General features: G+C 58.5%; 2 protein-coding genes across 4 annotated transcripts; both read right to left on the bottom strand.

The window, feature by feature from the left end:
• Nucleotides 1–5,331: 5,331 nt before the first annotated feature.
• On the bottom strand, nucleotides 5,332–21,187 carry HR (HR lysine demethylase and nuclear receptor corepressor). 2 transcript variants are annotated; one of them, XM_043927751.1, is made up of 19 exons: nucleotides 21,030–21,186; nucleotides 19,139–19,789; nucleotides 17,566–18,346; nucleotides 16,217–16,367; nucleotides 15,950–16,137; nucleotides 13,858–14,022; nucleotides 12,919–13,008; nucleotides 12,625–12,740; nucleotides 11,473–11,554; nucleotides 10,812–10,975; nucleotides 10,441–10,695; nucleotides 9,917–10,082; nucleotides 9,643–9,712; nucleotides 9,318–9,448; nucleotides 9,076–9,195; nucleotides 8,861–8,976; nucleotides 6,727–6,891; nucleotides 6,182–6,310; nucleotides 5,332–6,044 (listed from the first exon to the last, which is right to left on the bottom strand). In XM_043927751.1, the coding sequence occupies exons 2-19, from the start codon at nucleotides 19,748–19,750 to the stop codon at nucleotides 5,982–5,984; spliced, it is 3,564 nt and encodes a 1,187-aa protein (XP_043783686.1). In that variant the 5' UTR covers nucleotides 19,751–19,789; nucleotides 21,030–21,186; the 3' UTR covers nucleotides 5,332–5,981. The 2 variants fall into 2 exon arrangements, with proteins under 2 accessions (XP_043783686.1, XP_043783687.1); XM_043927752.1 differs by lacking the exons at nucleotides 5,332–6,044; nucleotides 6,182–6,310; nucleotides 6,727–6,891 and adding an exon at nucleotides 6,919–7,102 and having other exon boundaries at nucleotides 8,766–8,976; nucleotides 21,030–21,187.
• A 14-nt stretch (nucleotides 21,188–21,201) lies between these two features.
• On the bottom strand, nucleotides 21,202–24,061 carry HRURF (HR upstream open reading frame). Of its 2 annotated transcripts, XM_043927754.1 has the most exons (2): nucleotides 23,825–24,061; nucleotides 21,202–21,652 (listed from the first exon to the last, which is right to left on the bottom strand). In XM_043927754.1, the coding sequence occupies exon 2, from the start codon at nucleotides 21,306–21,308 to the stop codon at nucleotides 21,204–21,206; it is 105 nt and encodes a 34-aa protein (XP_043783689.1). In that variant the 5' UTR covers nucleotides 21,309–21,652; nucleotides 23,825–24,061; the 3' UTR covers nucleotides 21,202–21,203. The 2 variants fall into 2 exon arrangements, with proteins under 2 accessions (XP_043783689.1, XP_043783688.1); XM_043927753.1 differs by lacking the exon at nucleotides 23,825–24,061 and having other exon boundaries at nucleotides 21,202–21,857.
• Between the last annotated feature and the right edge of the window lie 2,691 nt (nucleotides 24,062–26,752).

Below are 26,752 nucleotides of genomic sequence, written 5' to 3'. Positions count from 1 at the left end.
AGACAGATAATGGAAAGCCAGCTGACTTTTAAGGCGAGTGCTACACGATTGGTTAAAAAAAAATCGGTTCGGGCAGGAGATGCTGCAGGCGCTCAGAGGAGGGAGGTTGCAGAGCTGGGATGGCAAGGTGTGCCTGGCCATAGGAGGCAGAACTTGGGGCAGAGATCAGTGCGTGTAGCCGTCGTCAACCTTGTCCCGGCCCCCGGTCCGCCGCATTTCCCACGCAGGGTCAGGGCCTCTCCACTTCAGGGGATGGGTACTACTCCTTCAACTTTGTTGTTACCGCACCGCCCCCACCCCCACTACCACGTTGGTGGGGTTCTGCTCTATTGAGATCCGGGTGTGCGTTGATTTCAGGAGCTCCTCCTTCTCCCCCAGCCTGACCTTTCCTCCTTCCTTTAACCTCTTCTCAGGACAGGAAGTCAAAATAGAAACCAGAGGAATCTGAGCTTCTCAGTCCCAGTGAGGGCTCCCTTTTCCCTCCTCCTGGCTTTGGTCATGTCCCTTTTGGGGGGACAGTAACTTGGTGGAGCTAAGCTTTGGACTTGGATCTGGATGCCCAGCCATTGCTCCCTGGCTGACTCTGTGCCCTAATAGAGTCAAGGGCTTGTTTGGGGGTCTGTTTTGTGGGCCTGTTTCCTTATCTTTCTTGTTGTCATTCAGTTGCTAAGTCATGTCCAACTCTTTGTGAGACACGGTCTGCAGCATGCCAGGCTTCCCTGTCCTTCACCATCTCCCAGAGTTCACTCAAACTCATGTCCATTGAGTTGGTGATGCCATCCAACCATCTCATCCTGTCGTCCCCTCCTTCTGCCCTCAATCTTTCCTAGAATCAGGGTCTTTTCCAGTGAGTTGTCTCTTCACATCGGGTGGCCAAAGTATTGGAGGTTCAGCTTCAGCATCAGTCCTTCCAATAAATGTTCAGGGCTGATTTTCTTTAGGATTGACTGGTTTGATCTCCCTTGCTGTCCAAGGAACTTTCAGAAGTCCTCCAACACCACAATTTGAAAGCATCAGTTCTTTGACGTTCAGCTTTCTTTATGGTCTAACTCTCACATCCACATATGACTACTGGAAAAACCATAGACTGCTGGACCTTTGCTGGCAAAGTGATGTCTCTGCTTTTTTCTACAGTAAGCTGCTAACAGCTCTTCCTTCCCAGGACTGCTGGGAAGCTGAGCCATCATAGAGGAACTCTGGACTGTCCAGCGTGGGTCACCACCATCAAGCGGCCCAGCAACGCTCCAGGCTGGGCTCTCCTGGCTACCGCATTTGTGGTGACCAAACAAAGGCTCACTTTTTTGAAATGTGCTTACAGGGCCACCATGAACTAGACCTTAGTCTAGGGAATTCCAGACACACCAGGTAAGCCTCCTTAGGCCCTTTTCAAATACTAAACTGACTGCAAGGTCCCTGGAGGTAGGGCACTGGATTAAGCTGCGGGTTATCACTGGGAGAGTCGCAATCTTGTGAGGCACTTGTGAACACTGCTGCCCCCACCCCATCCAAGACCTCGAATGTTCCAAACAACTGAATTCACAGGGCCGAAATCAGGCCCCCAGGACTGCAAAGCAACTTTTCCACGTATTTGCCGGGAACACATGCATGTATGTATGTGTGTTTAGACCTTTATTTTCACATCTGTGAAATGGGGACAGCATTCATCCCAGACTCCCTTCTGCCTCCCAGGGATGATTTGAGAGAGAGTGAGATCATGTCTGGGCAGGGCTCTGAAAGCCTCAGAGGCGGCCTAAGATAAACACCAGACAGCCTAACTGCCTGGAAGAGCAAAGGCTGTGGCAAACCGCGGCTCCACTCTCCCCATTATCAACTGGGCAAAGCGTTCCTCGCCAGTTGAGTGGACCTAATCACCCCTGTGATGGGAAGCACATAAGAGAAACTTGAAAACCAGCTGTAAACAGTGAAGGGCCCCATGGGTGGAAGGCCCTGGAGGGGGTTGTGCTGTGCCGTGCTAAGCCTCTTTAGTCATGTCTGACTCTTTTTGCGACCCCGTGGACTGTAGCCCGCCAGGCTCCTCTGTCCATGGGATTCTCCAGGCAAGATCACTGGAGTGGGTTGCCATGTCCTCCAGCAGGGGATCTTCCTGACCCAGGGATAGAACCTGCCTCTCTTATGTCTCCTGCATTGGCAGGAGGGTTCTTTACCAGGCCTTCACAGATGCTGAGAAGGACAACAGAAAGCGACTGTCTCCAGGTGTCAGAGGACACACGCCAGATGGAGACAGGAGACAGGAGAGGCCCCAAGGCAGAACTGGAAAAGCTGAGGGAAGGAGAGGGGCTGAGATAGAAACTTCTAGAACCTGAAACCAAGGTAGGGCTCCATCAAGTGTGCTCTGCGTCCTCCATTCCCACAGAGGCTAGAGCACTGGCTCGTGTGGGTGGCCACATGCAGCCCAGTGGACAGAGTGGCTGAACTGGTTGGCCCTGTGGTGCAGCGCTTCTAGCGCCCACAGAAGCCAGGCTTGGGCCAGCCATCTCAGGGCCTGTGGACACGCATGTGCATGTGAGCACATGTGCAGAAAGACAGTGTAGGCAACCTCAGAATTGGGCCAGGCAAGCAAGGTGGGGTAAGGGTGTCGGTGAAGCTAGAGTTCTTTTAAGGAGCAGCAGCCCTGGCCCTGGACAAAGCAGGAAGGGTGAGGAGGGCAGCAGGCCAGGGCACTGGGAGGAGGAGGCCTGACTTCAACCTGTGCCCTGCCACTAGCTTCCCGAGTGACCTCGAGGGAGCCACATCTATCCTCCAGGCCACCTGTAGGGAAGATGGGTGGATCCTCAAACAGAAAATTAGTGAAAGCCCAATAAAGTCTGTTGCTTAGTTAATAGAGTTGTATCAATATCAACTTCTTACATTCTGATCACTGTACCCTGGCTATATGGGCTTCCCAGGTGGCGCTAGTGGTAAAGAACCCACCTGCCAGTGTAGGAGATGTTAAGAGACAAGGGTTCGATCCCCGGGTCGGGAAGATACCCTGGAGGAGGACATGGCAACCCACTCCAGTATCGTGCCTGGAGAGAGGAGGCTGGCGGGCTACCATTCGTAGGGTTGCAAAGAGATGGACACGACTGAAGCGATTTAATACTGCCACGACCATGATTATTTAAGATGTTACCATGAGAGGAAGTTAATGAAGGCTAACTGGGAACTTTCTGTAGTATCTCTGTGACTCAACTGGAAACCTCAAATCATTCCAAAATTAAACATCTAAAAGAAAAAAAAAGAAGAGACTTATCACCTTCACTGCCCAGGGCTTGGCTTTAGTCCTTATTGGGGATCTAAGATCCCACAAGCCACAGAGTACACCCCCCCAAAAGAAAAGCCTAAAAAATGAATCTGATAAGAAAAAAGAAAAAGGCGGAGTTGGATATGTACATTCTGGCATCACTTCCAGCTCTGAGGTTGTGAAATCTGGGCCGGTGAGCAGGACTGGAGCAGGTAGACCATGGGATGCGGGGAGAAACAAAGGCCCAAAGGACAGGGCTGGACTGGGGGTGGCCCATTGAGCCTCCTTGAGGAAGAGGGCCACCGAGGGCCCTAAGTTGTTTCAGGGTCAGTCCCCACCTGAATTGGCTTCACCCCCAGGTGAGTCCTGGAACATTTGGTCCACCTGCTGTTCACTAGGAGCCCGACCCAATATGCCTCAAGGATGTTACAACCCGCCACGAAAAGGGAGGTGGCAGAGAGGTTTGGAGTGGGGAGAGGCCCTGTCACGAGGCCATCCCCGTCTTCCCACAGGAAGGACCCCGTGTAGGGGGTTCTGGGGTGGCATCAGGACACGGCATTACAAGGTGAGATACAGGTAAGGACAGCTCACTCTGTGCCACTTGGAACATGATCAGCTGTGAAGTGCCTGTCTGTACCGGAAGGAAGAGCACAGAGGAGACGGCAGCAAGGCCATCTGCAAAGTCCATTAAGCGTGAAGACTGTAATACAAATGAGGTGGCTCGAGTCAGGAAACTTGGCTCCGGTCCCAATGCTGCCACTAAAATTGCTGTGACCTTGGCTGATGCTGTGTGACCTTGGGTGTGACTTAACTCTTCTCTAAAATAAAATTAAATAATATCGATCCCAAAGTTATGATAAAGGGATTCAATGAGATCAGTTAAAACACTGACACATCAAAGGCAGTAGTTCCTTAATTTTCTCTTTTTTTCCTATTCCAGGAAAAAAAAAAAAAGAAAATAGCCTAGCTTTGCATACAAGGAAGAAATCTAATTTTTAAAAAAATGGGCAATGTTTATGTAAATCACTGCCAAGCCTAAGACAATATAAGCGACCATTTAAAATACATTGGCTTCCCCGGTGGCTCAGATGATAAAGAATCTGGAAGCAATGCAGGAGACTGGGGTTCAATCCCTGGGTCAGAAAGATCTGCTGGAGAAGGGAATGGCAACTCACTCCAGTATTCTTGCCTGGAGAATCCTATGGACAGAGGAGCCCGTGGGCTACAGTCCATAGGGTCTCAAAGAGTCGGACACGACTGGGCGACTAACACTTTCTTAAAATAACATTTAGAGAGCAACTCAGAAAATGATGATCAGTGTTAAAGAAAGAAACCTAATACAAAACACCCCCAGTTCAACCATGTGTAAAACAGATCCCTGGAGAAAAAAAAAAAACTAAAGGAAATACACCAACATTATAAGAGTGGTTAGATTGAAGGTGAGTGGAGGTAAATAGTATACAGGTTTCTTATTTTCTAAAAGTTCTGAAAGTATTTTAAATTTATAATAAAAAATTTTATTTCATAAAAAAAAAATAACATTCCCAGAACCACCGCATGAACAATTATAACAAGAGTCAGAGCGTGTTGGGGGTGAGAAATACACGGAAGGGGGGAGGGGTGGAGCCACACCAGAGGGCCCTGGGGGTGGGGAGGGGCTGCCAGCCGTCTCCAGGACCAGCCAGTGGGCATAGGGCTAGCCATGGGCACTGATGGCAAAAGGCTGGTCGAGGGCTCTCTGGGGCCAGGCTCCCAGAGCTCCAGTTCCGACAGGAGAGACGGGGTGGCCTGAAGTTTGCAAGGAGAGTTAGGGCTTCTGGGTCTCTAGTATCACACAGGGAGATGCCATGCTGCTATGGCTGAGACCCCCGCCTTGCCTGCTGTCAGGAGCATCCTCAAGGTCAGCCCCCCTTTGCTCCTCTGTGGGAGGGAGGAACACAGCGTCCCCCCACCCTAAGAGGAGCAGGCAGGGGTGTCTGAGGTCCCGGTCACCACTGCTTCAGCCCCCTCCCACCCTGCTCCAAGTCCAGGTGTCCCCCTCCCTCCCCATCCATGTGGCCTGCAGGAGCGTGGCCAACCACAAGGCAGCATTCACAAAACAACAGCTTTTAATGGAAATCCAAGGATGGAGGCGAGAGGAGGGAGCAGGGATGGGGCCTCGCCCATATCACCCCCTCCAGCCAAGCCTAGATGGTGACCTGAGGCCGGCCCCTCCCCACACTTCACAGCTCTCTGGCAGGACGGCGGGATGTCAGTGACCCCTTGTCCAGCATGCCAGCAGGGTGAAGGGCCTCCGGGAGCCCGGGAGGATGTGGGCGGTGTGAGCAGAGCTCAGGCACAGGAGACAGCAGGAGGTGAAGCAGCAACAGAAGGTGTCGCTTAAGCCAGAATGAGGCCTGAGGTCCCCCAGGGAAGGGCTGTTTGTCTGCTGGGTTGGGGGACAGGGGTTAGAAGGAGACAATCACCCCCCCAGTCTGGGTCTGGTACCTGGGAGAAGGGCTCAGGGCCAGAGCAGGTGCCAGTCTGCAAAGGGCAGGTGTGAGCTTCAGTGGCACTGTGGGTGTTGGCATCAGGGCTCAGGTCAGGGGCAGGGAACGTGGTGCCTGCTTGTGTCCAGAATGCGGAATTGATCCAAAGTCCCCAAGTTCCCCAGTGCCGTTCTCTACTGAAGCTGTGCCTGCGTTGAGCACTGGTCTGCCTGCCCCTGACCTCTACCCCAGACACCTGGGACCTCCCACCCCTATTTAGCCTCTTGCAGTGTTCCCACGGCCACCTTCACTGCTTGGAACACAGCCCAGTCCATCTAGGAGAAAGAGAGAGGACAAGGAGATTAGCCATGCCCCCAGGCTCTCCCTGCCAAGAAGGCCCTCGCTGGACCCAGCTCTGCTTGTTGGGGAAATGGGGCAGCACACCCAGGCTCCTGGCCAGCATCACACTCACCTGGGCATAAAGCAGGCGGTGGTCAGTGGGCAGGCTGGGCCCCTGGTGGCAGAGCTGAGCAGAGAGGGCAGAGGTCTCGGGGGACAGGAAGTGCTGAGTGACGCTCACTGTGCTTACCAGGCCCTGCACCTGTGCCAGGGAGGAGACAGATGGGGGGGGTCAACGGAGACTCAGGGCGACGCATCCTGCCCCTCTGACCCCTGAGCGCTACTTCTCGTTAATGAGCCCCACCCAACCGGCTCTCAGAAAGGGGACACCCTGGATCCAGCAAGGGGCACCACAAAGGACGTGGCCAAAAGCAGGCCAAGGGGATGCCAGAGATGGCGCAGGCAGGGCAGACATCGAGGGACAAGCTTGATGCCCCGTAAGCTTGATGACTTCAAGACCACAGGATTCTCTTCTTCCCTCCAATGGAGGCGTGACTCCCTGTTCTGCCTAGCTCCGCGGGAGGAATTGAGAGGGTCGGAGGGTGTGACAGCCTGGGGACCGCTTCTGATACCCTGAGCGCTCTGCAGAGCCCCCACTGGCACGCGCTAGGGAAGCACCTGGTGGGGAGCCCCCGCGGGCACCAGCACGGCTTCTCCGGGGGCCTGCAGCAGAGTCCAGCAGCTCACACCCCACTCCTCCCGCAGGCGCCGCCGCAGCCCTGCATCCAGGTAGCACCTGCCAGGGGTACCAGGCTCCAAGGTTCCTGCCCCCGTGGGGCACACCTCAAAGAAGAGAAGGAGGGATGAACAAGGGGAGGGGAGAGAGGCCAGGGCAGGGCTGCAGGGAGACGGGGCGTGGGCTTCCCAAAGGCCAGAGGCACAGGTAGGAGCTGTAGAGTCTTGAAGGGCAGGCGGGGGAGGATGCAGGGGTGGGTGGGACAGGAACTGGGTGCTGGGGGCTGGGGCCGCTTAGGCCAGCAAAGCAGAGATCTGGCTGGAAGAAGATTAGAAGGAAGGATTAAGAGTCTGAGGCAGAGGGTCCAAATCTCTGCTTTTCCTGGGGCTAGATGACTTGAATAGCCTCTGTGTCTCTGGCCCTGGGCTCTCTGCTCCCTCCTTCAAAGGTACTCCTTTCTCCAAAACCCAGGAAGACATCCTGCAGAATTGCAACTCATAAACTGTCTACGCCAGGAGCTCTTAATTTGGTGGAGTCCAGGGACATCCTGAACTGCATGCTAAATTGTGGGTGAGTAGGTAGCCGTATGCCCCTAGGGAGACAATTTGAAGCTTTGGTCAGATTTTCCTAAGATCCCAGATCCAGACTCGGAAGTTCCGACTCTCAGTGGATGGACCGGCTAGACTGTCCAGGCTGAGGCCTCTGAAGCAGGCAAAGCTTTGGGAGCCTTTACCACCCCTCTCCTCTCCAGCCAGAATGGGGAGCTCCTTGTGCAGAGGGGGGCTCGTGGAGGCCATGAGCCCGGGGAATGCAGCCTTGTGTTCCAAGTGCCCCCCAGCTCCATCCAAGCCCTTCAGTTAGGACCTCAGCCATTATCCCTGGGCTCAGGGTTCAGGCCTCCCAAGACCAGGCTGATGAGTCAGGCTGGACTGTAGGGTAACCCCAGGCAGGTGCCAAGAAATTCCAACCTGGACTCTGAGCAGTGTTTCCCAGGCCTCTCAGTGAGGTTGTGCCCCTCAGACCCTCACCCTGAATCATCGGCTTTGGCCATGCAGGACTGCCCACACCCGGCCACACCCAGCCCAGACAAGGCCGTGTGTGTGAAGGCCTACTGTGGTCTGCTCCCCTCTGTGTGTTTCAGCCCATGGTGGGGGGTGGGGTGGACAGCTGGGCTGACGCTTGCATGTCTGTGTGCACATGTGCCTGAGCGGGGTGACCCTTGGTGGTCGTCCCTTCCCTAGGACAGTCAGGGCTCCGCTGGACTTTGGAACCACAGGGCCTCTGCCGCCTCCTGCTCAGCCTCTCCTCTTCTTCCCTGCCCCTTCTCTAGGTCACATCTCTCCCTCTGCTTACGATGGCTGCCCCCTCAGCTGCTCCTTGCTAGCACCCCAAAGGGCACCTCCTCATAAAGTGCGGATGCCAGGGAGGGGAGCAGTGGGAAGGGTTCTCAGATGAGCTTCTGCTCCCCTTGGCTGGCTGCCCCCAGGAGAAGCACAGTGTAGTAACCTAAGCTGGGAACAGCCATGAGCGTGGGTCCCAGCCTCAGTGCTCCCATCTGCACAATGGGAAAGCATCTCCCGGATGGGGTGTGTGTGTGGGTCAGTCGTTCAGTCCTGTCTGACTCTGTGACCCCATGGACTGCAGCCCACCAGGTTCTGCTGTCCAGGTAATTCTCCAGGCAAGAATACTGGAGTGGGTTGCCATTCCCTTCTCCAGGGGATCTTCCTGACCCAGGGATTGAACCCCGAGTTTCCTGCATTGCACGCAAACTCTTTACCATCCTGAGTCACCAGGGAAGCCCTACTGAATGTGGTGTCAGTGACAATTAACAAAGATGACAGACCCAGGGCCCAGCCTGTGGCCGCTCTTGCCTCATTTCACCACTAGGTCCGGCCTCAACCCCCCACTTTCTGTGCACCCCACCACACACCTCTCCTAAGGGCCCAGTCTGCCTTCTCTGCGCCTGTCGAGTCCAGCTCACCTGAGGCGAGGGAGCGAGCACACGGGGTACATACACAGAGGGAGAGCTCCTGGGGCTGGGAGGGGAAGGGGAGGGTTCCCCAGCTCCCTCCTCACCATCTGGAGGAAGCGGCGGATGCGCTGGGCGTCCTGTGCCCGGAACACATGCCACACGGTGCTGACCTGGCTGCCCGGGGACCACAGCCCCTCCCCATCCAGGCCTGAGAGGAAATCTGGGAAAGAAAGACGGCTCAGGAGGACGCCAGGGCCAGCAGGGACACCACTTGGCCTCAGAAGCTCGTGGCCACCCCTGCTTCCAGCTGAGGACGCACCTTTCTGTGTCTGGCGCCAGGCGGGCAGGGGGGCTTCAGCACGTACCAGGACGCTGACCAGGTCGGTCACCTCCACACAGAGGTTCTTGGTCCCCAGGTGCCCACGGTGTGGGCTCACACCTGTACGGAGGTGGAGAAAGGCTAGTTGGGAATGGGCCCCAGGACCTTGGCACAGACTCACGGGTTCTTGGGGAAGACAGGGAGAGGGGTAGGGACTGGGCGGGAGTGGAGTGGACACTCACCATAGGCTGCCCACAGCTGGGGCTCCAGTGGACGCAGGACAGGGCCCGGAGGGAGGTAGGAGGCCAGGTTGAGTTTCCCGTGGCGGGCACAGTACTCTGGGAGTGGCAGGCTGGCAGCCAGGTTCTCTACCCTGTGTGTGTGTGTGCGGAGCGTGGGGGGGGGAGTTGGATAATGTCATGCCCAACAGACTCAACTCAGGCACCAGGGACCCCATCACAGCCCCTGAGACTAGGGTAACCCCCCCAAGGCAAGCACAGAGCACTGAGGATCCCAAGGCCAAACAGGAGATGTGGGGAGGCCCGGGCAGCCCTTGGCACCACATACCTGCTGGTGTCCTCGTCCCCCAGACCTCTGTGCAGCAGGAACACCAAGCTCTCATCTGACTTCGGGCGACCTAGTGGAGAGACAGAACAGATATTGGCCCAGGGAGAAACCTCATTGGCCCAGAGGGCCCTGCCCCTGTGGTGGCGACAGTCTAGTTTCTGCAGGGGGCTCTGCTTCTAGCTGCCACCAGGTCCACTCTGAGACTCCTCAGGTTGCCCACTGCCACGCCCCAGGCTCAGGCTCCCGCCTCCTCCTCCCTGTCTGGGATACTCACTCTCAGGCCGGGAGAATCCCTCCCAGAATGTCGCGCTGCCCAGGCTGGTGGGCTGGGGAGGCCCAAGGGGGGTCAGCGCCTGCACCTGGCCTCCGAGTGCCCCGAGAGCTTCTGACCCCCACAGGTGGCCCTGAAGTGTCCTCTGAATTCCTGACACCAGCACAGGCTGCAGTGGGGAAAGAAAGGGGAACACGGGGAGAATGGAGGGGGTACCCGATGGGGCCAGACTGTAGTGTGTTGTCGGGCACCACAACAGCATGGGGACCAGCCTTGTTCCCTCTGAGTGACTAACCAGGTCTGCCTTGGCCTCAAGATCAAAGGCCTGTGTGTATTGGAAGGGGGTGGTCATGCCCAACAGACTCAACCCAGACACCAGGGACCCCATCACAGCCCCCAAGACTAGGGTAACCCCTCAAGGCAAGCACAGAGCACTGAGGATCGCAGGGCCAAAGAGCAGAGGCAGGGGGGCCCAGGCAACCTCTCTCAGGCCTCTCAGGCAAGGCCGTGAGGGCTGGGAGCCTCACCTGGCCCTGCCTCCAGTGCTCCTGGAAGAGGTGGAAGCCTCGCTGAGGCCTGGGCTCCTGTAGCCACAGCAGAGCTCCAGGGGGAGGCAGCCGGGGCCGAACGGGGGAGAGGGGCAGGCCCAGGCCCTTGCGCAGGCCCGGCCCGGCCCGCAGCCCCGGCCCGGCCCGCAGACCTGGCCCCAAGGCTTTCTCCTGGATCTTCCGCTCCACGACCTGCGCGATGATGCTGTCCAGGATGTTGGTGATGCGGTCGTCCTGCGGGGAGGGAGGGACGGAGGGGAGGGAGTACTCAGGACCCACCTGAGCCTACCGGGGAGGCCAGCCCAGCTTGGGCCCCGGGCCTCCAGCCCTCCCTTCATGCCCTTGCTCACGCTGGGCAGGGCCGGAGTGACAGGGGCAAAGGCCATGTGTATCCGTTCATGCCCCAGGCAGAGTTTGACAGCGGTGGAGGCCAGCAGTTCACACAGAGAGGGACAAGGCAGGGGCCCTCGGCTGGCACGGTCTTCTGCCGGGGTCTCTGTGGAGTCTGGGGTCTCTGTGAAGGAGAAGGGTGCGGGGCTTCACCTTTCTGTTGAGGTTCCATTGCCTGCTTAGCTTTCGCTGGCCTTGCCCATCTCAACCCTGCCCTAGATGCACTCGCCTCCCACCAGCTTTCCTGCAGGGTCTCTAGGACCTCTCCAGACGAGGGACTCAGATCAGGGGTCTGGGCGGAGAAGAGCTAGAAGTCTTATCCTAGATTTTACTGAGATTGATTTTCTTTAGATGGAGGAGGGCATGGCAACCCACTCCAGTATTCTTGCCTGGAGAAGCCCATGGACAGAGGAGCCTGGTGGGCTACAGTCCATGGGGTCTCAAAGAGTCAGACACGACTGAAGTGACTTCACACACACAGCACACTTTCTTTAGGATGACTTGAGGAGACAAATGGTGATGGGGGTGGGGATGGCTAAAGCAATTCCAGTCTCTCCTGGGGATTCCAACCTGACTCAGCTTCCCCCACACAGTCTGAGTGAGGGGCAGGGGACTGCTCACCCTCTTTAATGTCCTTGGTCCTGTTGGTATCCCCGTTGCAGGAAGGTTGTGGAGTTGGGGGAGTTTTCTCCATCGGCTCCTTCTGTTAAACCAAGTCACCACCCCCCCCACCCCAATCCAATCAGAGATGTAAAAACAGCAAATGCAACTCAATCCAATTCAACCCCCAAGTATTCACAGTGGACCCCTGTAAGTCCTAAAATGGTGTTTACAAGGAGCAAAATGTCATATGATAGAGCGTTAGGTGGAGAAAAGTTGCCCATGGACTCATGCATGCAGCCGGATCTAAAGTCTTTGTAAAAGAGGCTGGAATAAACATGGAGGCAAATGATTGTAAAGAAATATGTCAAAACAACAATGGTGACATTATAAGCTGTTGCTGTTTTCTTATCTATATTTTCCACATTTTCCACAACTGGAATGTATACAGTATCTGACACACAAAAACCATTCTCTAAACTATTTATTGAATATATGACTTTTATAGTAAGTACATGAACTTCATAAAAAACAACAACAACTGTGAAATGCGTATTGAGCACCTGCTCTGTATTAGGCGTGGGGAATACTAAGAAGAGGACTTCCCAGGTGGCGCTAGTGGTAAAAAAAAAAAAACCCATCTGTCAATGCAGGAGACATAAGAGACCTGGGTTTGATCCCTGGGTGGGGAAGATCCCCTGGAGGAGGGTGGCAACCCACTCCAGTGATCTTGCCTGGAGAATCCCATGGACAGAGGAGCCTGGCGGGCTACAGTCTACGGAGTTGCAAAGAGTCAGACACGACTGAAACAAGTGAATACGCATGCGCATATTGAGAAGCTGGGGACACTCCGCCTGCGGGGGCGCACTCCCAGGAGCAGAAAGAAGAAACTCAACAGTTATAGCAAGAACACGCACAAAGAAGCGCACAAAGAAGGCGGGAGCTCCGGGCAGGCAGAGAGTGAGGACTTCTGGGGCCTGGGTGGGGGCAGATGCTCGAGCTCATTCCAGGCATCTGGTCCCCAGGGTAAGAAGAGAAGTGTCCCGACTTCACCCGGCTTCCACGTCCCTCTTCATTCCCACCGAAGTAAAGGACCATACCCTGCCGAGGTCAGGGATTTGAAGACACGCTGCCTTATCCTGGGCCCTGCAGGCTAGCGCCCTGCTTTCTTACCTGCGGGCCCCCATCCCCAGCGGTCCACACTCGGGCATCAGCTTGGCAGGGGCAGTGCCCTCGGATGTCAAACTTCACCCAGACCTGGTGCATTGCAGTGCTTAATTCTGCCAAAGCTGTAAGGGGTAGAGGGGAGATGGAATTTGCCAGTGACGGCAGACAGGGGGCCACTCCCACACTGCTTGGCCTCACTCGCCAGGAGGACATGGGGTAGGGCCGAGGGACATCCACACAGGAAGCTGGTCTCCCCCTGGACCCGCCCTCTGTCTCCCCTGCCCCTCCAAGGAGGCTCACCCCGACTGGAGACAAACTGGGTGAGCATCAGGGAACTGGCGCTGTGCCCGACCTCCTGGCCACACTTCTCTGCGGACTGTCCCTGAGAGCCTGTTGGGGTGGGAAAGCAGACGCTGTGGGTCAGGAAATCAAGGTAACCCCAGGTTAAGGTCAGGGAAGAAGGGCAAGGGCGTGATATTTCAATCGGGGACCTTCACAACCTATAAAATACGGGCCTCCTGGGAAACTTGGGTTCCACAGTGACATAAGATTCTGCTTGCAGAACACAGAGCCTTTAATACGCTGAGTGCATTGCAAGATGATCACGTAGAATATGGTGTTCCAAACGGTTTCTGACCCTGGAACTCTTTTTGGCCATGTCTGTTGGAACACTGGGAAACTTCAAGAGTTGAGGTGGCTGAGTTGAGCCAAGGGAGAGAAAGCTGAGAACCACGAAGACAGCAGGACTTGGAGTCAGAAGACCTGACTTTAAATCCTGGACCTAACGCTTACTTGTGTGACCTTGGGCAAGTCACTTAACGTGAGTTTCTCTTACTATCTGGAAAATGGAGGCAATAATACCCACCTCCCAGTGTTGTAAGGTTTAAAAAGGTACAAGCTGAGCAAAGTGAGAGGCAGAGAGTAGGCATGTGATTTCTTTCAAGGGTGGGCTAGAACACAGGCATGGCCCTCTGATCTGGAGAGAAAACTGTCTGATCCAAGGGGCATTGAGCAGTCTGCGGAGGGAGACTGTCTTGGGGAGACTCAGCCAAGAAATGGCCTTGAACTCTTTTTTTTTTTGGCCCATGCCTTGAGGCATGTAGGATCTTAGTTCCCTGACTGGGGATCGAACCCATGCTCCCTGCAGTGGACGCACAGTCTTAACCACTGGACCACCAGGGAAGTCCCTGACCTTGAACTCTAAAGCAGCCCTTCTGAGCCCCCCAGCTCCTCTCCTACCTGCTTTCTCCCTGGCCCTCCCAGCACCTGCCATGCGACCACAGGCCACACACAGCCGGTGGCTGCAGTGAGGGCATCGCCAGTGGGTATTGAACAGTCCGTGGTGGCAGTGACTGCAGCAGCGTGGAAGGCCCGGGTCGTCCTCGGTCCCCACTGGCGCCTGGCCTGCCAACCACAGGAGAGAACAGGGTCAGAGAGGCCGCAAGCCAGCGGCCTCTTTGAGGACCTCATGCGGGAGGGATGCATAGACGGGGGCAGTTTCCACTGAGGGGCTACCCCGAAAGGGAGACAGGCCTCTTGCAGTCACCCTGGATTACTCAACAGCCCCTCCACCGCACCACCATCTGCAACCAACCCACCCAGGACAGCTCAGTCAGTGTGCCCCTCCAATGCCTGTCCCAGGGCTTCCAGATCCACCCAACACAACCCTTCATCCCCTCATCCTCCAGAGCAGTGGGGTCTTCTCAGGGGCGTGCGTGCTAAGTCACTCAGTCATGTCCGACTCTGCGACCTCATGGACTGTAGCCCACCAGGCTCCTCTGTCCATGGGATTCTGGAGTGGGCTGGCAAGGATACTGGAGTGGGTTGCCATGCCCTCCTCCAGGGGATCTTCCCAACCCAGGGATGGAACCTGCGTCTACTCCATCTCCTGCATTGGCAGGTAGGTTCTTTAGCACTAGTGCCACCTGGGAAGCCCATTTCCTCAGGGACCCCTCTGTATCTCAGAAGAGGAAACCTTACTCCCTCTCTCACCCAGAGTTTCAGACTAAGCACTTGCTGGCAGGTGGGAGGTCGCTGGTGAGCAGACGTTCATTTACTCATTAGACACACGCTTGTCCGATCTCGGACTGGGTGCTGGTAGCTCAAAGCTGGTCAGAACCTGGTGCTTGCCCTCCCAGCACACACATCACAAGGCAAGAGATGAGCCCACAAACACGGCAGTGATCATGGCATCACGGGGTGGCTGCTAGATTATGAGCGGGACGGAAGGATGAGGGTGGGGACAGCTGCCCAAACGGGCCCCGAGTGATGAGTAAGTTTTCATTCACCAGGTAGGAAGGGAGGAGAAGGGCATTCCAGACAGAGGGAACTGAGGGTGCCAAGGCCCGAGGGAGCAGACAAGCTCGAGTGAGCCGGGCAGACAGTGATGCGGTGTGCTGGGAATCCAGGCGGAGGGAGTGGTAGGGTGGACAGGAGCTGGCTGTGAGAGGGGAAGGGGCTGGACTTTCTAGGACAGGAGGGAGCCACCAATGCCTGGATGGGAGGGAGGTTTGGGGGAGAGTGGACACATGTATGTGTATGGCTGAGTCCCTTTGCTGTCCAACTGAAACTATCACAACATTGTTACTTGGCTGCACCCCAGTACAAAATTAAAAAAAGAGGGAGCCACCTGTGGGCCCCATCCAGGAAGTGACAAGACCGAGGGTGTGTGTTTTCCAGGATCCCACGGAAGGGAGCCTGGAAAAGACCCTGATGCTGGGGAAGATTGAGGGCAGGAGAAGGGGCGACAGAGATGGTTGGATGGCGTCACTGACTCAATGGACATGAGTTTGAGCAAACTGGGAGATGGTGAAGGACAGGGAAGCCTGGTGTGCTGCAGTCCCTGGGGTCACAAAGAGTCAGACTCGATTTGGTGACTGAACAACAACAAACGGGAGGGAGAGGCTGGAGCCAGAGCACTAGCCGAACACCCTGCACTCTGCTCACCTCTAACCTTGGCCCCAGTCCTACCAGCCTCCCAGGGCCTGACAGCTGGCCACCCCCCTCCCGTGCAAAGCCACAGGGAGCTCCCCCACCACCTCCCGGAGCCCGGAGCTCTTACAGACACTTGGCATTCAATCTTGTTTCCCTAGCAAGCCCAAAGCTCTAGGAGGGTTGGGCCAGACCAGGTTTTACACCTTCCCAACATCCCCCGCCCAGGCCAGAAACTTCAGAATACAAGTTGACTCAGAGCCTGAGCTGGAAATATGGGCACAGCAAGGCAGGAGCTCCTGAGCTGAGCTGGAGGCGGGACAGGCAGGCAGTACTGGCGGGGAAGCACTGACCACAGGATCAGGCCCTCGCAGGGTGAATGCCCCATGGGCGCACTCACCTTCCTGCTGTGCCAAGGCCAGGGCCTCCCGCTCCCTCCTCAGGACTCGGCACAGCCGGTCCCCCAGTGCGCTGAGCAGGTGCTTGGCGAGGCCCACGCTGAGCCCAGCCTCCGGGCCAGACCCTCCTCCCTCCTTGGAGCTGGCTGCCGAGTCTTCCTCCTGTGGCTGCTCCCCTCCCAGCGGCAATCTGGAGACAGGGTGGAGGCAGGTGAGCGGGGAGCCCCCACTGGGAGGATGCTGGGGGCAGCCAGGGGCAACAGGCTCACCTGGACACTGGCTGGGAGGAGCGGGCCGGCCCTCCTGTCTCGCCAGCTGCCTGGGCACAGCCTTGGCACTGAGTGATGCCTGCCACAGGAGCCACGCAAGGTGTATCCTGAAGCCCCAGGGCCTGCATGCTGGCCCCATTGTCCCGGGGTCCTGGGGAGACAATGCAGCAAGTCAGGCATCCGGGCCTCCTGGGCTTTGGTGAGTTCCAGGCCCTGCCTTAGCACCCAGCCTGCCCCTATTCGGAACAAGGGAAGCAGGCCTCCAAAAACTTCAAAAGAGCGAGCCCTGACATGGACTGATGAGCCAAGAGGTGGGCTCTATGATACTAGGGCAGCTGGGGCCCTGGATGCAGTCGGTGTAGATTTGGGATGGCTCTGCCGCAGGCTCAGTGATGCCACTGGCTGTGTGACAGCGTGAAGAGGCAATCCCAATGTGGACAGAGGGCGCTGGAAGGTGAGAAGGCTGCAGAGTTTCATCAGAGGCCACAGGTGCAGTAACCCAAGAAGGCGGTGGAGGGGCCGAGCGCTTCCCGCCCTAGGCAGAGGCCTGGGAGGGCGCAGACAGACCCGTGCTGGGTGCAGGGGTGCAAGGCCGGCGAAAGAGTCGGGATCCAGGCCCAGCTCCCAGGAGGCCAAGGAACTGAAGTGATCCCGAGGAACCGAGGCTGGGTCGGCGGTGCCAGACGCCTCTGTGAAGGGCGTGACCCCTGAGAGACACAGGGGTCCAAGACGTGCCCAAGTCCTAACACCAGCAATGTCCAAACTGACTCTCCATGATCCAACTGGCCTAGAGAGTTGTCATTTGTTCCTGGAGCAGGACAAGGGGTCCTTCAGGAGAGGCAATTCCTCCAGTGGGGTTTGTGGCCCAGATAATCACAGAGATGCCTGTTCATGGGGTGCTTACTCAGTACCCTTCATGTGAATGATATGGTTTCATCTTTGCAGCAATCTTTACGAGGTAGGTGTTGTCTTTATTCCCATTTTATAGATGAAGAAACTGAGGTCCAGAGAGGTGAAGTAACTAGCCCAAGGTCACACAGCACCGATCAGTCAAGTCAGGACCCAGTCCTTTGACTCCACGCTCTGAACCCTGTCATTATATTCTACTAGTATGCCATGACTTGGGAGGAGGCACATGAAAATAGGAGCCACTTGCTGGAAGGCTCTGGCCTGTAGATACTAAGGGATTCCCAGCGAGCTATCCCATCGAGGCGGGCAATGGGGCAGTTGGGCGTAACCCACTGATAAAGGACTACGGACCCCACCTCCCTGGAAGGCCCTGTCCGGTGGCGCCCTCCCAAGTGGGGCCCCCTGCAACCCCCCCTTCCACCCCACCTCGGTCCCCTTACCTCTGTGGCCATCACGCTGTTCTGTCTCCGCCTTGTTCCCAAATAATGAGTCCAGCACTTCCTGCTGGCCTCTGGCCCCCTGCCCCGCACTGCCCGGGAAAGGACCAGTCGGGCGCTTGGCAGCTGGGCTGCTCGCTGTTCCCTGGACCTCAGGGTTGCTTGACCTCTTGAGGGCTCGCAGCTGGGCTGCCGGGCTCTCCTCCTCCGCAGGGCAGCTGTCTGGGCACCCGAACTGCTCAGAGTGTCGAGTGAGCCATGTCTTCTTCAGCTTGGTGTGATGGCTGGGCGGGCAGGCCCTGGGACCAGGGGTCTTGTAGGCTTCCTGGCTGGATTCACTGGGCTCACTGGTGGCCCCCTCCAGGTCCTCCGGGCACTGCCCGCAAGGGTCATCTCTAGCTGGTGGGTGAGATGAGCAATAGCCTGCCTGGGTGGAAGGAGGCCCAGGAGACGGGCACCTTGTTGTGGCTGATGACCCGAGCTGGTACCCAAGGCTCCCACCTCTGGGGACAGCCCAGACATTGCCAAGAGTATGAACCAGGCCTGGGGAACAAGTGGGCCACGGGGCCCGGGGCACAGTGTCTGGATGTCCCAGGAGAAGGGGGCAAAGGTTCGGATGCCTGCCAACTCCTATCTCTCCATCCCTCTGGTGGAGAGAAGGGCGTTCCACCTCCCCAGTTCTCTGGAGATGCCCACCAGGGGCTGAGCCCAGCAACCCGGGTTCCACAGTTGCCAGTGGGTCCTTTGCCAGCCTGAGTATGCTTGGATCCTTGTGGTAAAAGCCCTAAAGAGAGGAGAAGGGATTAAGCTAGTACTGACTTTGCTTCCCAGTGTGTAAAAGGACAAGAACAGGTGTGTGCCTGTGTGGCTTTAAGAGTTGTGAAAATATGGAAGAATATACTGGTTAATAGGCACTGGACCTCTAAATGCCTGCTCCACAGCCTCATAGCCTTGGACATCCCAGATCTTTCCCTAGGATTTCTCAGATCTCCCCATAATCCAGTAACTAAAGGGTTAATGCCATGCACAGTCAAAGGGCCTCCAGGATCTGTTCAGATGGTGTGATGCCCTGTACCATACTGGATTCAAAATATTTTACATCTCATCCCCAAGATGACCCTGGAGGCCACTTGGAGGAGAGGTGCCATAGGTACAGCCCATAGGACCACCAGCACATCCCAGAGGGCCTTGTCTGTCCCTCCTCCTAGGCCCCAGTTCCCAGGGTCTCCTTCTGGGTGGACAATGGGTGAGTCAATTCCTGAAATGGCCCAGAGGCCACAGGGTCGCTCTTGGGATGGCCACCCTTATGCTCAGGGATCGGGGGGCTGTAGTGAGGCGGGCAGAATGCCAGCAGATGGGTAAACATCACCTAATGAGAAGGCTATGCCCAGAAAAGGAATTGCTTGGGGCTGACTCTGTCTGAGCTGAGAGCCTCCTCCCCCACCTGGGTACCACCTCATCTCTTCATCAGAATGGATTGGCAGAGTGGTTTGGCCCTGCCGGTGCTGTCCCCGGGGCCTGCTGAGCCCCCTTGTGTGGCCTGAGCCCCAGGTACCCTTTCTGCTCCAACACTCACCTTGCTGCCTAAGCTGAAGGCAGAGGGCACTTTGGGCTGGCCCCCGGAGTACACCCAAGGGTGCGGGGCCAGGGGCCAGTCACATGGATGCTCTGGGGGCAGGCTGGACACTAGGTAGGGTGGCAAGCAGGTGGGCATCCAGAAAGGAGCTCGCTCCAGGATCTTGGTCTCCAGAAGGAAGGGGCAGTGCAAGGGCCGGAAGGCCACAGGGTCACTCTTGGGGTGGCCACCATTATGCTCAGGAACCAGGGGGCCGTAGCGAGGCGGGCACGGTGACCCACAGAATGCCAGCGGATGGGTAAGCATCGCCTCCTTCCAGCGCAGCCCGTCCTTGCTGCCTGGCCAGCCAGCCTTCCTCTCTCCGTTCCGGGGACCTTCACCCTCCACCAGTGGGAGCGTGTCCTTGGGGCTCTGCGGGAAGCCAGGGGGCAGCCAGGAGCCTGGGGTGCTCAGGACGCCCCTCCAGAAGGGAGCGGGCTCTCCCAGGCACAGTGCGGCAGGGCGCAGGCCATCTCGTGGCGGGGTGTCTAGCTCCGGTCCTGTGATGCCGTTCTCAGGGGCTGTCTTCTCCCAGGCTGGGCTGTCCTTCAGGAAGCTGGGCGTACCCTCCATCACTCTCCTGCCCTCATGGGGCTCTCCCAGAGGGGGTCCCTGGAGCAGAACCATGAAGGCATGAGCTGATTAGAAATATGCTTCAAGCACGCTAGTCCTGGCACCGCCCTGGCAGCACCAAGGCATCCCAAACCAGTAAGGCAAGTGCCAACCTACAGCTAGGTTCCATGCTACCTGCCCACATGAGACTCGAAGGACCTGCCTGGGTGGGATGCCCAGTAGGGGGGAGGTTACCCTGTCCCCCAAGGGCCTGGAACGTGACAGCCCACCTGGGCCAGAGCCCCTCGTCAGAGACTGCCACTTCTAGAATGACAGGTCCTGGCCTCGTTGAGCCTGGAACCGGTCACGAGCCATGGGGAAGGACAGAGGGTGAGAACCCAAAAGACGAGCTCTGTACAAGGCGCTGCCCTGGGAGACAAGGAGGTTGGATCCTGGCCCTGGTCCAGTCGCCTGCTGTGTGACCTCGGGCAAGTCAGTTCACTCCTCTGGGCCTCCGTGTGCCCTTGTGTCAAACAGGGTGGGGAGACGCACAGTTTCGGAAGCCTCTTCCTGCGCTGCATCTGCGGTTCCTGGGGTGCTGCCAGGCCACCCCAAGCCCGACCTGGGCTTGTTTGGGTGGGCAGTGCAGGCAGGGCAGGCTGGAGGCACGGGGAAGAACAGGGCTGCTGGCCCGAATGTGTCTCTACGGAGGAGCAGCCCCTTAGCGGTGCTTTACAGTGTCTTGGCTCCAGGACAACTGCTAGGGGCTGGGGTCCCCGCTGCTCCCCCAAGGGAAGGAGTGAGTCAGTCTGGGAGAGGGGGATTAGAGGCCTCAGACCAGATGGGTCTAGATACCCCAGTCTAGCCCGCAGTGCGAAGGCCGCTGTGGACGCTGGTAACTGCAGCCTGGCCGGGGGGAGGGAAGGAGGCGGGGAAAGCAGGCTGGGCCCCAGAGAGAGGCAAAGGAGGGAAAATTGAACGTGCGTGCAAAGGACCAGGATGACAGGTGGCACCGGAGCCGCTGCACTCTCCCAGCAAGGCGGCATGGCCCACTGGGGTAAGCCCCAGGAAGGAGGCGAGGGAACCCAGGCGAGCCGTGACATGTGGCGCTTGGGTTTTCTGGGGCCACTGCTCCGACACGGTCCAGCCCTATCGGGCATCCTAACTTTCAGAGGTGTGTGGCCCAGCCTAGAGGAGCAAGCAGAGCTCCCTCCCTGCTTGTGGCCCAGGCTCGGTTCGGAGATGCCCGGCTACGGGCGTCCCCAGAAGGCGCGGGTCTGGCGTCCGTCTCTGCGCTTACCTGGGCTTCACGGGCCCGGCGCGGCGCGGGCGGCGGCGGTCGTGGTGGCCGACGCCGGGCGTCCTCTCCCCATGGGCCGGCTCCGGGGCCTCCTGGCCGACGGGCGAGGACTCTTTCTCCCGCTCTCTGCTCAGCGCGCTCGCGGTCTCTTTCCCCCGGGGCGGCGGGGGCGCTCTAGGGCCGCAGGTTGGAGGGGTCGGACTCCGGGATCTGCAGGATGCGGCACACGGCGCGGATCGGCCGCACCAGCTTCTGGGCCGAGGCCGTGGGTTGCGCCATGGGACGCCGAGACTCCGTGCTGCGCCGCGGGGAGGGCCGGGCCGGGGCTAGGGAGCGGGTGCCCCCGGAGGGAGAGAGGGAGCCGGGCCGGGGGGAACGCGCGCCCCGGGTCGGAGATGGCGGAGCTGGGGGGAAAGGCCGGGGGGCCGGGGGGAGGGGGTCGTGCCTGGAAGGGGGGCCGATCCCGCGACCCGGGAGAGAGGCACCAGCGAGGGCGCAGCGCGGAGCGGCGCGGCTAATGGAGGGAGAGCCCAGCGGAGAGGGCAGCAGGACCTCTGATCGCCATCGCCAGACGCGCAACTGAGAGTGGGGAAGCTGCTCCGCCGGTTTCCTCCTCCAGCACCCTGCGGGAAACGGGAGCCCGTGATTCGGCGGCCCCGCCTGGGCCTGCCCCCTCCCGGGCCCCGGGGGCTTCCGCCAACGCCCCGGCGATGCCACCGGCTGCGCACGGGGAGAATGAGCCCTTTGTTCCCCCCTCCCCCCCGCGGCACCCGGGCGCCTGCCGAGAGAGGCTCCCCCGGGGCAGCGTGCCAGCTTCCCAGCCGCCCCACCCTCCCGTGGGCCCGGCCCCGGAGCCTGGCAGGCGGGCAGCACCCCCACTATAGGTGCCAAGCCCGGGAACTGGAGCAAAGGGCGGGAGGGGCCGGACCAGGCCACTGATGGGGCGGGGTGCCCCCAGGGGTGCCAGGGCAGGGCGGCTGGGAGGGATCAGTGCCAGAGCTGGCAGGGGCAGTCGAGTTCTCACGGGTCAGTGATGGGCGCTCTGACCCGTGCCTGCTGGACCACTGGCTCCTGGTCGTCTCCAGCTCTGGCACACGGGCACACTCGCTGGCCCCACTCTGCCCAGCCTGGTCCTCATCTGGCCAAGCTGCTGTCCACCATTCCAGACCCAAGACCCCTTCCAAGGCGCGGCGCGGTGTCCCGCACTAGCCATGCTAGAAGGGTCTAGACTCTATTCTGTTCTTGGTCTAAGGGTCCCGGTTTCACCAACTGCCCAGAGAAGAAGTGGGACCAGATGCCCTCCCACCCTCTGTCCTGGGGGTCAGCCCCTGGCCTGGGATCCCAGTGTCTCCAGGCCCAGAACTGGAGAGGAGCCCATGGGAGTGGCTCCTGGGAGGGAGCAGAGAGGAGGAGAGGAAATGGGAACGCAAGGCACCCTCCACCCGAGGAAGCATCCCAGCTCCTCTGCGGGGGTGGTTCCAGAGCACAGACACAAACAGACAGATTCAAACACACACAGACAGATTCAGACACACACAGAAACCCACACGCCCAATGGGCGCTTCCCTTCCCCTGGGGCACCCACCACCCACCCCGCACAACTCCCCTGCCTCCTTGTGGAAGCCATCCTCAGCCTGCCCTTACCCAGCCTGGGACATGGGCAGTGCCACCCCACCCACCCCCGTTCCATCGAAGGGATGAGTTCACAGATGTGCCCAGCCTTGTCCTGGGTCACTGCACCATTCCTGGAGAAGGGTGCCCTGAAAGGCCTGGAGGGAGCTTCCTCTAGAGGCCAGAGGGGAGGCAGGGATCCTTGGACTGGCTGAGAAGAGGAGGGGTCCCGAGGAGAGGAGGCTTGAAGGGGTCAGCACCGGGCACAACTTAGGTCATGTTCGCATAGGTTCTCCGGCCTTTTGCCTCCCCCCAGAGGCTGGCTCTGTGGCAGGGCAGGCTGGTAGGGGTTGTTTACATGACTGAGTTATTAACACTCCCTTCCTCCCCTGGCTCCCCTGAGGGGTGGCCTGGACCTGCGTGTGCCCGGGGAATTGATCACAGAGGGTCTAACCCAGAGTGCAGTCCCAAGGCCCCAGGCCCCATCCTCCTGTTCCTAGGCTGGTTCCGGGATGCGGACAGGGGCCAGGGTGTGCCCGTGGTCCCCCATCTGTGTCCTCTGGCAGCCGAAGCTTGTGGGAGAGTCCAGGGGGAGATCCCTGCGGCTCGAGGCCTAGAAGAGGCTGAGCAGGCCAGGGTGGGGGTCTGGGCTGTCGGGGCCCCAAGGGCCGGCCACTGTCCTGCCCCAAGGGGATGGGGACAGTCCCAGGGGAGTGGAACGGACACCCATCCCACCCCATTTGCCAGCCTCTCAGGTCCCTGGACTAGACCAGGACTCTCAGGACAGGCTCCTAAGAATGCCCAGGGGGTCGTGGGGTGGGGGGGGCGGGGTGGGGAGAAGGAGCCCCATTCCACCCTCACCCACTTTCCATCCTGCTCCACAGCCCAGAGCCCTTGTAGCCGGCTGTTCTGCGCCCGAGGACAGAGCAGGTCTGGGGAGACACACAAAGACACAAACAGAAGAGAGCCACGCACCGCGGGGACACAACAGCAGCTGCACTCCGGGGCCAAGGCGAGCTGACCAACGCCCCCCACGCACGCAGGCCCCGCGGCCTGCCGACCCCTGGAGAGCACTCACACTCACACACACACACACACACACACACACACACGCACGTTCCCGCTGACACGCGCGGCGGCACTCACACGCCGGCTGACCTCACGCTGTCCCCAGAGCCCCTTACCTGGGCAAGCACGAGTGCCCCTCGGGCGGAGCAGCCCCCTGCCCAGGGGCAGGCAGCGGGCGGGGGCGGGGGAAGGAGCCCCGGAGAGTCAGGCCAAGCTGCCACTAATCCGGGCGGGGAGAGGGGGGGCACCCACGTCAGAGCGGGGACTGCCGGGTGGAGGGCATCTCAGGACATCCCCTCCCACACACGCGGCCGTCTGGGCACCTAGCCCTGCTTCCCCAGCCCCTCCATCCTTCAGACAGCTGAGGCCGGCCTCCCCCCCTCAACCCCCCACCCTTGTGGCAGCGCCCGGGGCGGGGGCAGGGGGGAGGGGGAATACCGGGGAGATTTCTCCCAGGACGTTGGGGGAGGGGCGGAGGAAGGGAAGTGTGGAGATGCTTTGGGAGCCAGGAGGAAGCTCTGCGGCCGATGCCCCCTTCCCTCTGACCCACCCACCCACCCACATCTCTACCTATTTCCTCTTCTATCTCCCCAGTGCCCCTCCCCCCCCCAACCTTCCCTCCCCTGCAGTCCAGCCACCTCACGTTGCCCCAGACTCACTCAGGACCTTCTGTCTAGCAACCCAGCTCTGGTCCCCCACCCTGGAATTTCCCCAGCAGGGCATCATCCTCTTGCCCAGGCTTCTGCCTCTACCCAGCTATGGGGCATCCCTGATACTGTGTGGGGGGCGGGGGACAAGGGATGAGCGCCTGAGAGTTGTCTGCTCAACCCTCTCAAGGGTGGGGTCTTGCCAGCCAGGACTCCCCAACTCAGCCTGGGCCTGGGCTGTGTTGGAACAAGAGGCTAACCACGCTGCCGCCGCCCGGAGTAACACTGAAAAATGCAATAGTGAGGCCAATGCACCTGGAGGCCAGAGGTGGGGAAGGGGGACCAGGATCCAGAGGGGCCAAAGAGGCCGGGAGAGAGAGGACCTGCCTGAAAGGTCCAAGGGACTGAGGGGGAGGGGGTGGCGGTAGGGAGGAGGGAGAAGGGAGACCTGAGAATGAAGATCCGCCTGCACCCGGGAACTTGGAAGCATTGGGGGGCATCCCTCAGGAGCAGGCAAGGTGGATGGGGAGGCCGGAGTGAGCATAAACCAAGCAGGACTGGTACCCGGGCCAAGCAGAGGTGTGTGCTTCCAAGGGGACTGGCCTAGGCTCTTCACCTCCCCACCGATACCCATGGCAGCAGAACCTGGCCCATCTGTGCTCCAGGCCAGTTGGAACTCTGGTCAGCTCTGATTCTGCCTGGAGAGGCAGTGGGCACGCTGGTGGGTAATGGGGATGGGGGTGTGGGCAGGCCAGGGCACAGCCCAACCTGCCCCTAGGGGCCAGGCCAGAGAGGTGGTGGGTTGGGCCAGGAACCCCGTGCAGAGGGAGAGGGTGCCAGGCAGGTGTCTCAGTGATTCCCAGAGGGAAGCCCAGTCTGCATCCAGTGCTGCAGTCACAGCATCACGTGTGCTGGTCCAGAACTTGGATTTCTCCTTGCCCCTTCCCCTCTGGCCCCAGGAGGTCTTGGAACCCATACAACTGCAGCAGACACTCACCAAACATGTATTACAGAGACTCGGGCATTTTCAAGGCTCTGTGATGGGCACCCAGAGATTCACGATACAAAAATGAACATACAAGGTCATCCCCAGCCTCAAGGAGCTTCTGCTCCCTTGATGCATGTTCTTTTACCAGCAAACATTCGCTGAAGCCTCTTAGGTGTCAGGCCCTATGCTGGGTGAAGATTGGGGTCAGGCATGTTAACAGACTAATAAGGTGCTTCTGGTCCCAGGCTAGGAAAGTCAGGGGAATGTCACAGAGTGGGTGATGCTGAGCTCAGAAATGAGAGAACAAGTACTTCACCATGAACCACGTGATATGTCACCTGCTTTAACCACTATTTGCTCCAGGCCAGGATACAAAAGTAAGATGCAGATCTGTTCATTATGAAGCCACAGTGCAGTGTGGGAGGTGGTCTGGATGAGCAATCAACCCCAAGGGGTCATGGGGAAGGCTTACAGAGGGCTTCCTGGAGGAGGTGATGTTTGAGTGAAGTTCAAAGGGTAGATAGGAATAGGACAGAGCATGGGGGAGGGGTGAGAGGGGGACAGGAAAAGAGCCTGGAGTCATGAGTCTAGATTGATAAGGTGGGGAAGAAGAAGCTATCGGCATCTATATGGGCAGGAAGCAGAGGGGGTGATGAGCATGCAAGCACAGCCCAGAACAGGGTGAGCTGGCCAGAGATCAGGAGCTTCACAAGGGGCTAGAGTCAAGGGAGGCTTTTAGGTGACATCTGATCATGAAGAAATGCTGTGACAGCCTGGAAGGAAGAACAGGAGATTCATACAGCGGAGCAAAGGCCTGGAGGCTGATGCTGGAATGAAAGAGATGCTTCCGGAGACAGAAATAGGAGCAGCAGGGGCAGCCAGGCTAATGGGAAGGTTGGGACTAAGGTGGCCATCGGGACCATCTCTAACTCAGCCCCGGGGCCCTAGTGACTCTGCCACTCACTGTAAGGTACCATCCGAGGAATGCGGGCAGGTGAAGCCCCTTGGTTCCCAGGAAAGCTCCCTTACCGGCGCACACTGTCAGCCTCCTGAAGCTGCTCCCTGCCTCGAGTTTTTATTTCATTTTGCCATTTATCACATGCTCCTCTGTTCTGTTCTCTCAGTACAGGGTGTAGATCGTGCCATTCCACCCCTACCGAAGCAACCTCTGGGCAGACTTGCCTCGGGAGACAATGCTCTGACCCAGGCAGGGGCAGCACAATTGTGGAAAATTGCTTCATTTCTCCAAGTCTCAGTCTTTCCATCTGTAAAATGGCTATAACTCCCACCTGACAGTCTTGTCAGGAGGATTTAAGGAAATCACCTCTTTAAAATGCACAAGGTCAAGGACACAATCAATGTTTCATCTCTGCTCATTTCCTTCTCCTTTTCTCCCTGGCAAGAAACTT

This window comes from Cervus elaphus, chromosome 16, assembly GCF_910594005.1.
Source record: "Cervus elaphus chromosome 16, mCerEla1.1, whole genome shotgun sequence".
NCBI lineage: Eukaryota > Metazoa > Chordata > Mammalia > Artiodactyla > Cervidae > Cervus > Cervus elaphus.
This window is presented reverse-complemented; position numbering and strand designations above follow the sequence as displayed.

What these genes read in the sequence shown, in the direction of transcription:
- HR (XM_043927751.1), bottom strand. Translation starts at nt 19,750, where the DNA reads ATGGAGGGTACGCCCAGCTTCCTGAAGGACAGCCCAGCCTGGGAGAAG. An exon ending in ACAGCGTGATGGCCACAGAG is followed by an intron (nt 16,368 to 17,565) that starts GTAAGGGGACCG and finishes TTGTCTCCCCAG; the next exon opens with GACCCCGGGACAATGGGGCC. An exon ending in CCAGCTGTGGGCAGCCTATG is followed by an intron (nt 9,196 to 9,317) that starts GTGAGTGTCCAC and finishes ACCTCCGTACAG; the next exon opens with GTGTGAGCCCACACCGTGGG.
- HRURF (XM_043927754.1), bottom strand. Translation starts at nt 21,308, where the DNA reads ATGGCGCAACCCACGGCCTCGGCCCAGAAGCTGGTGCGGCCGATCCGC.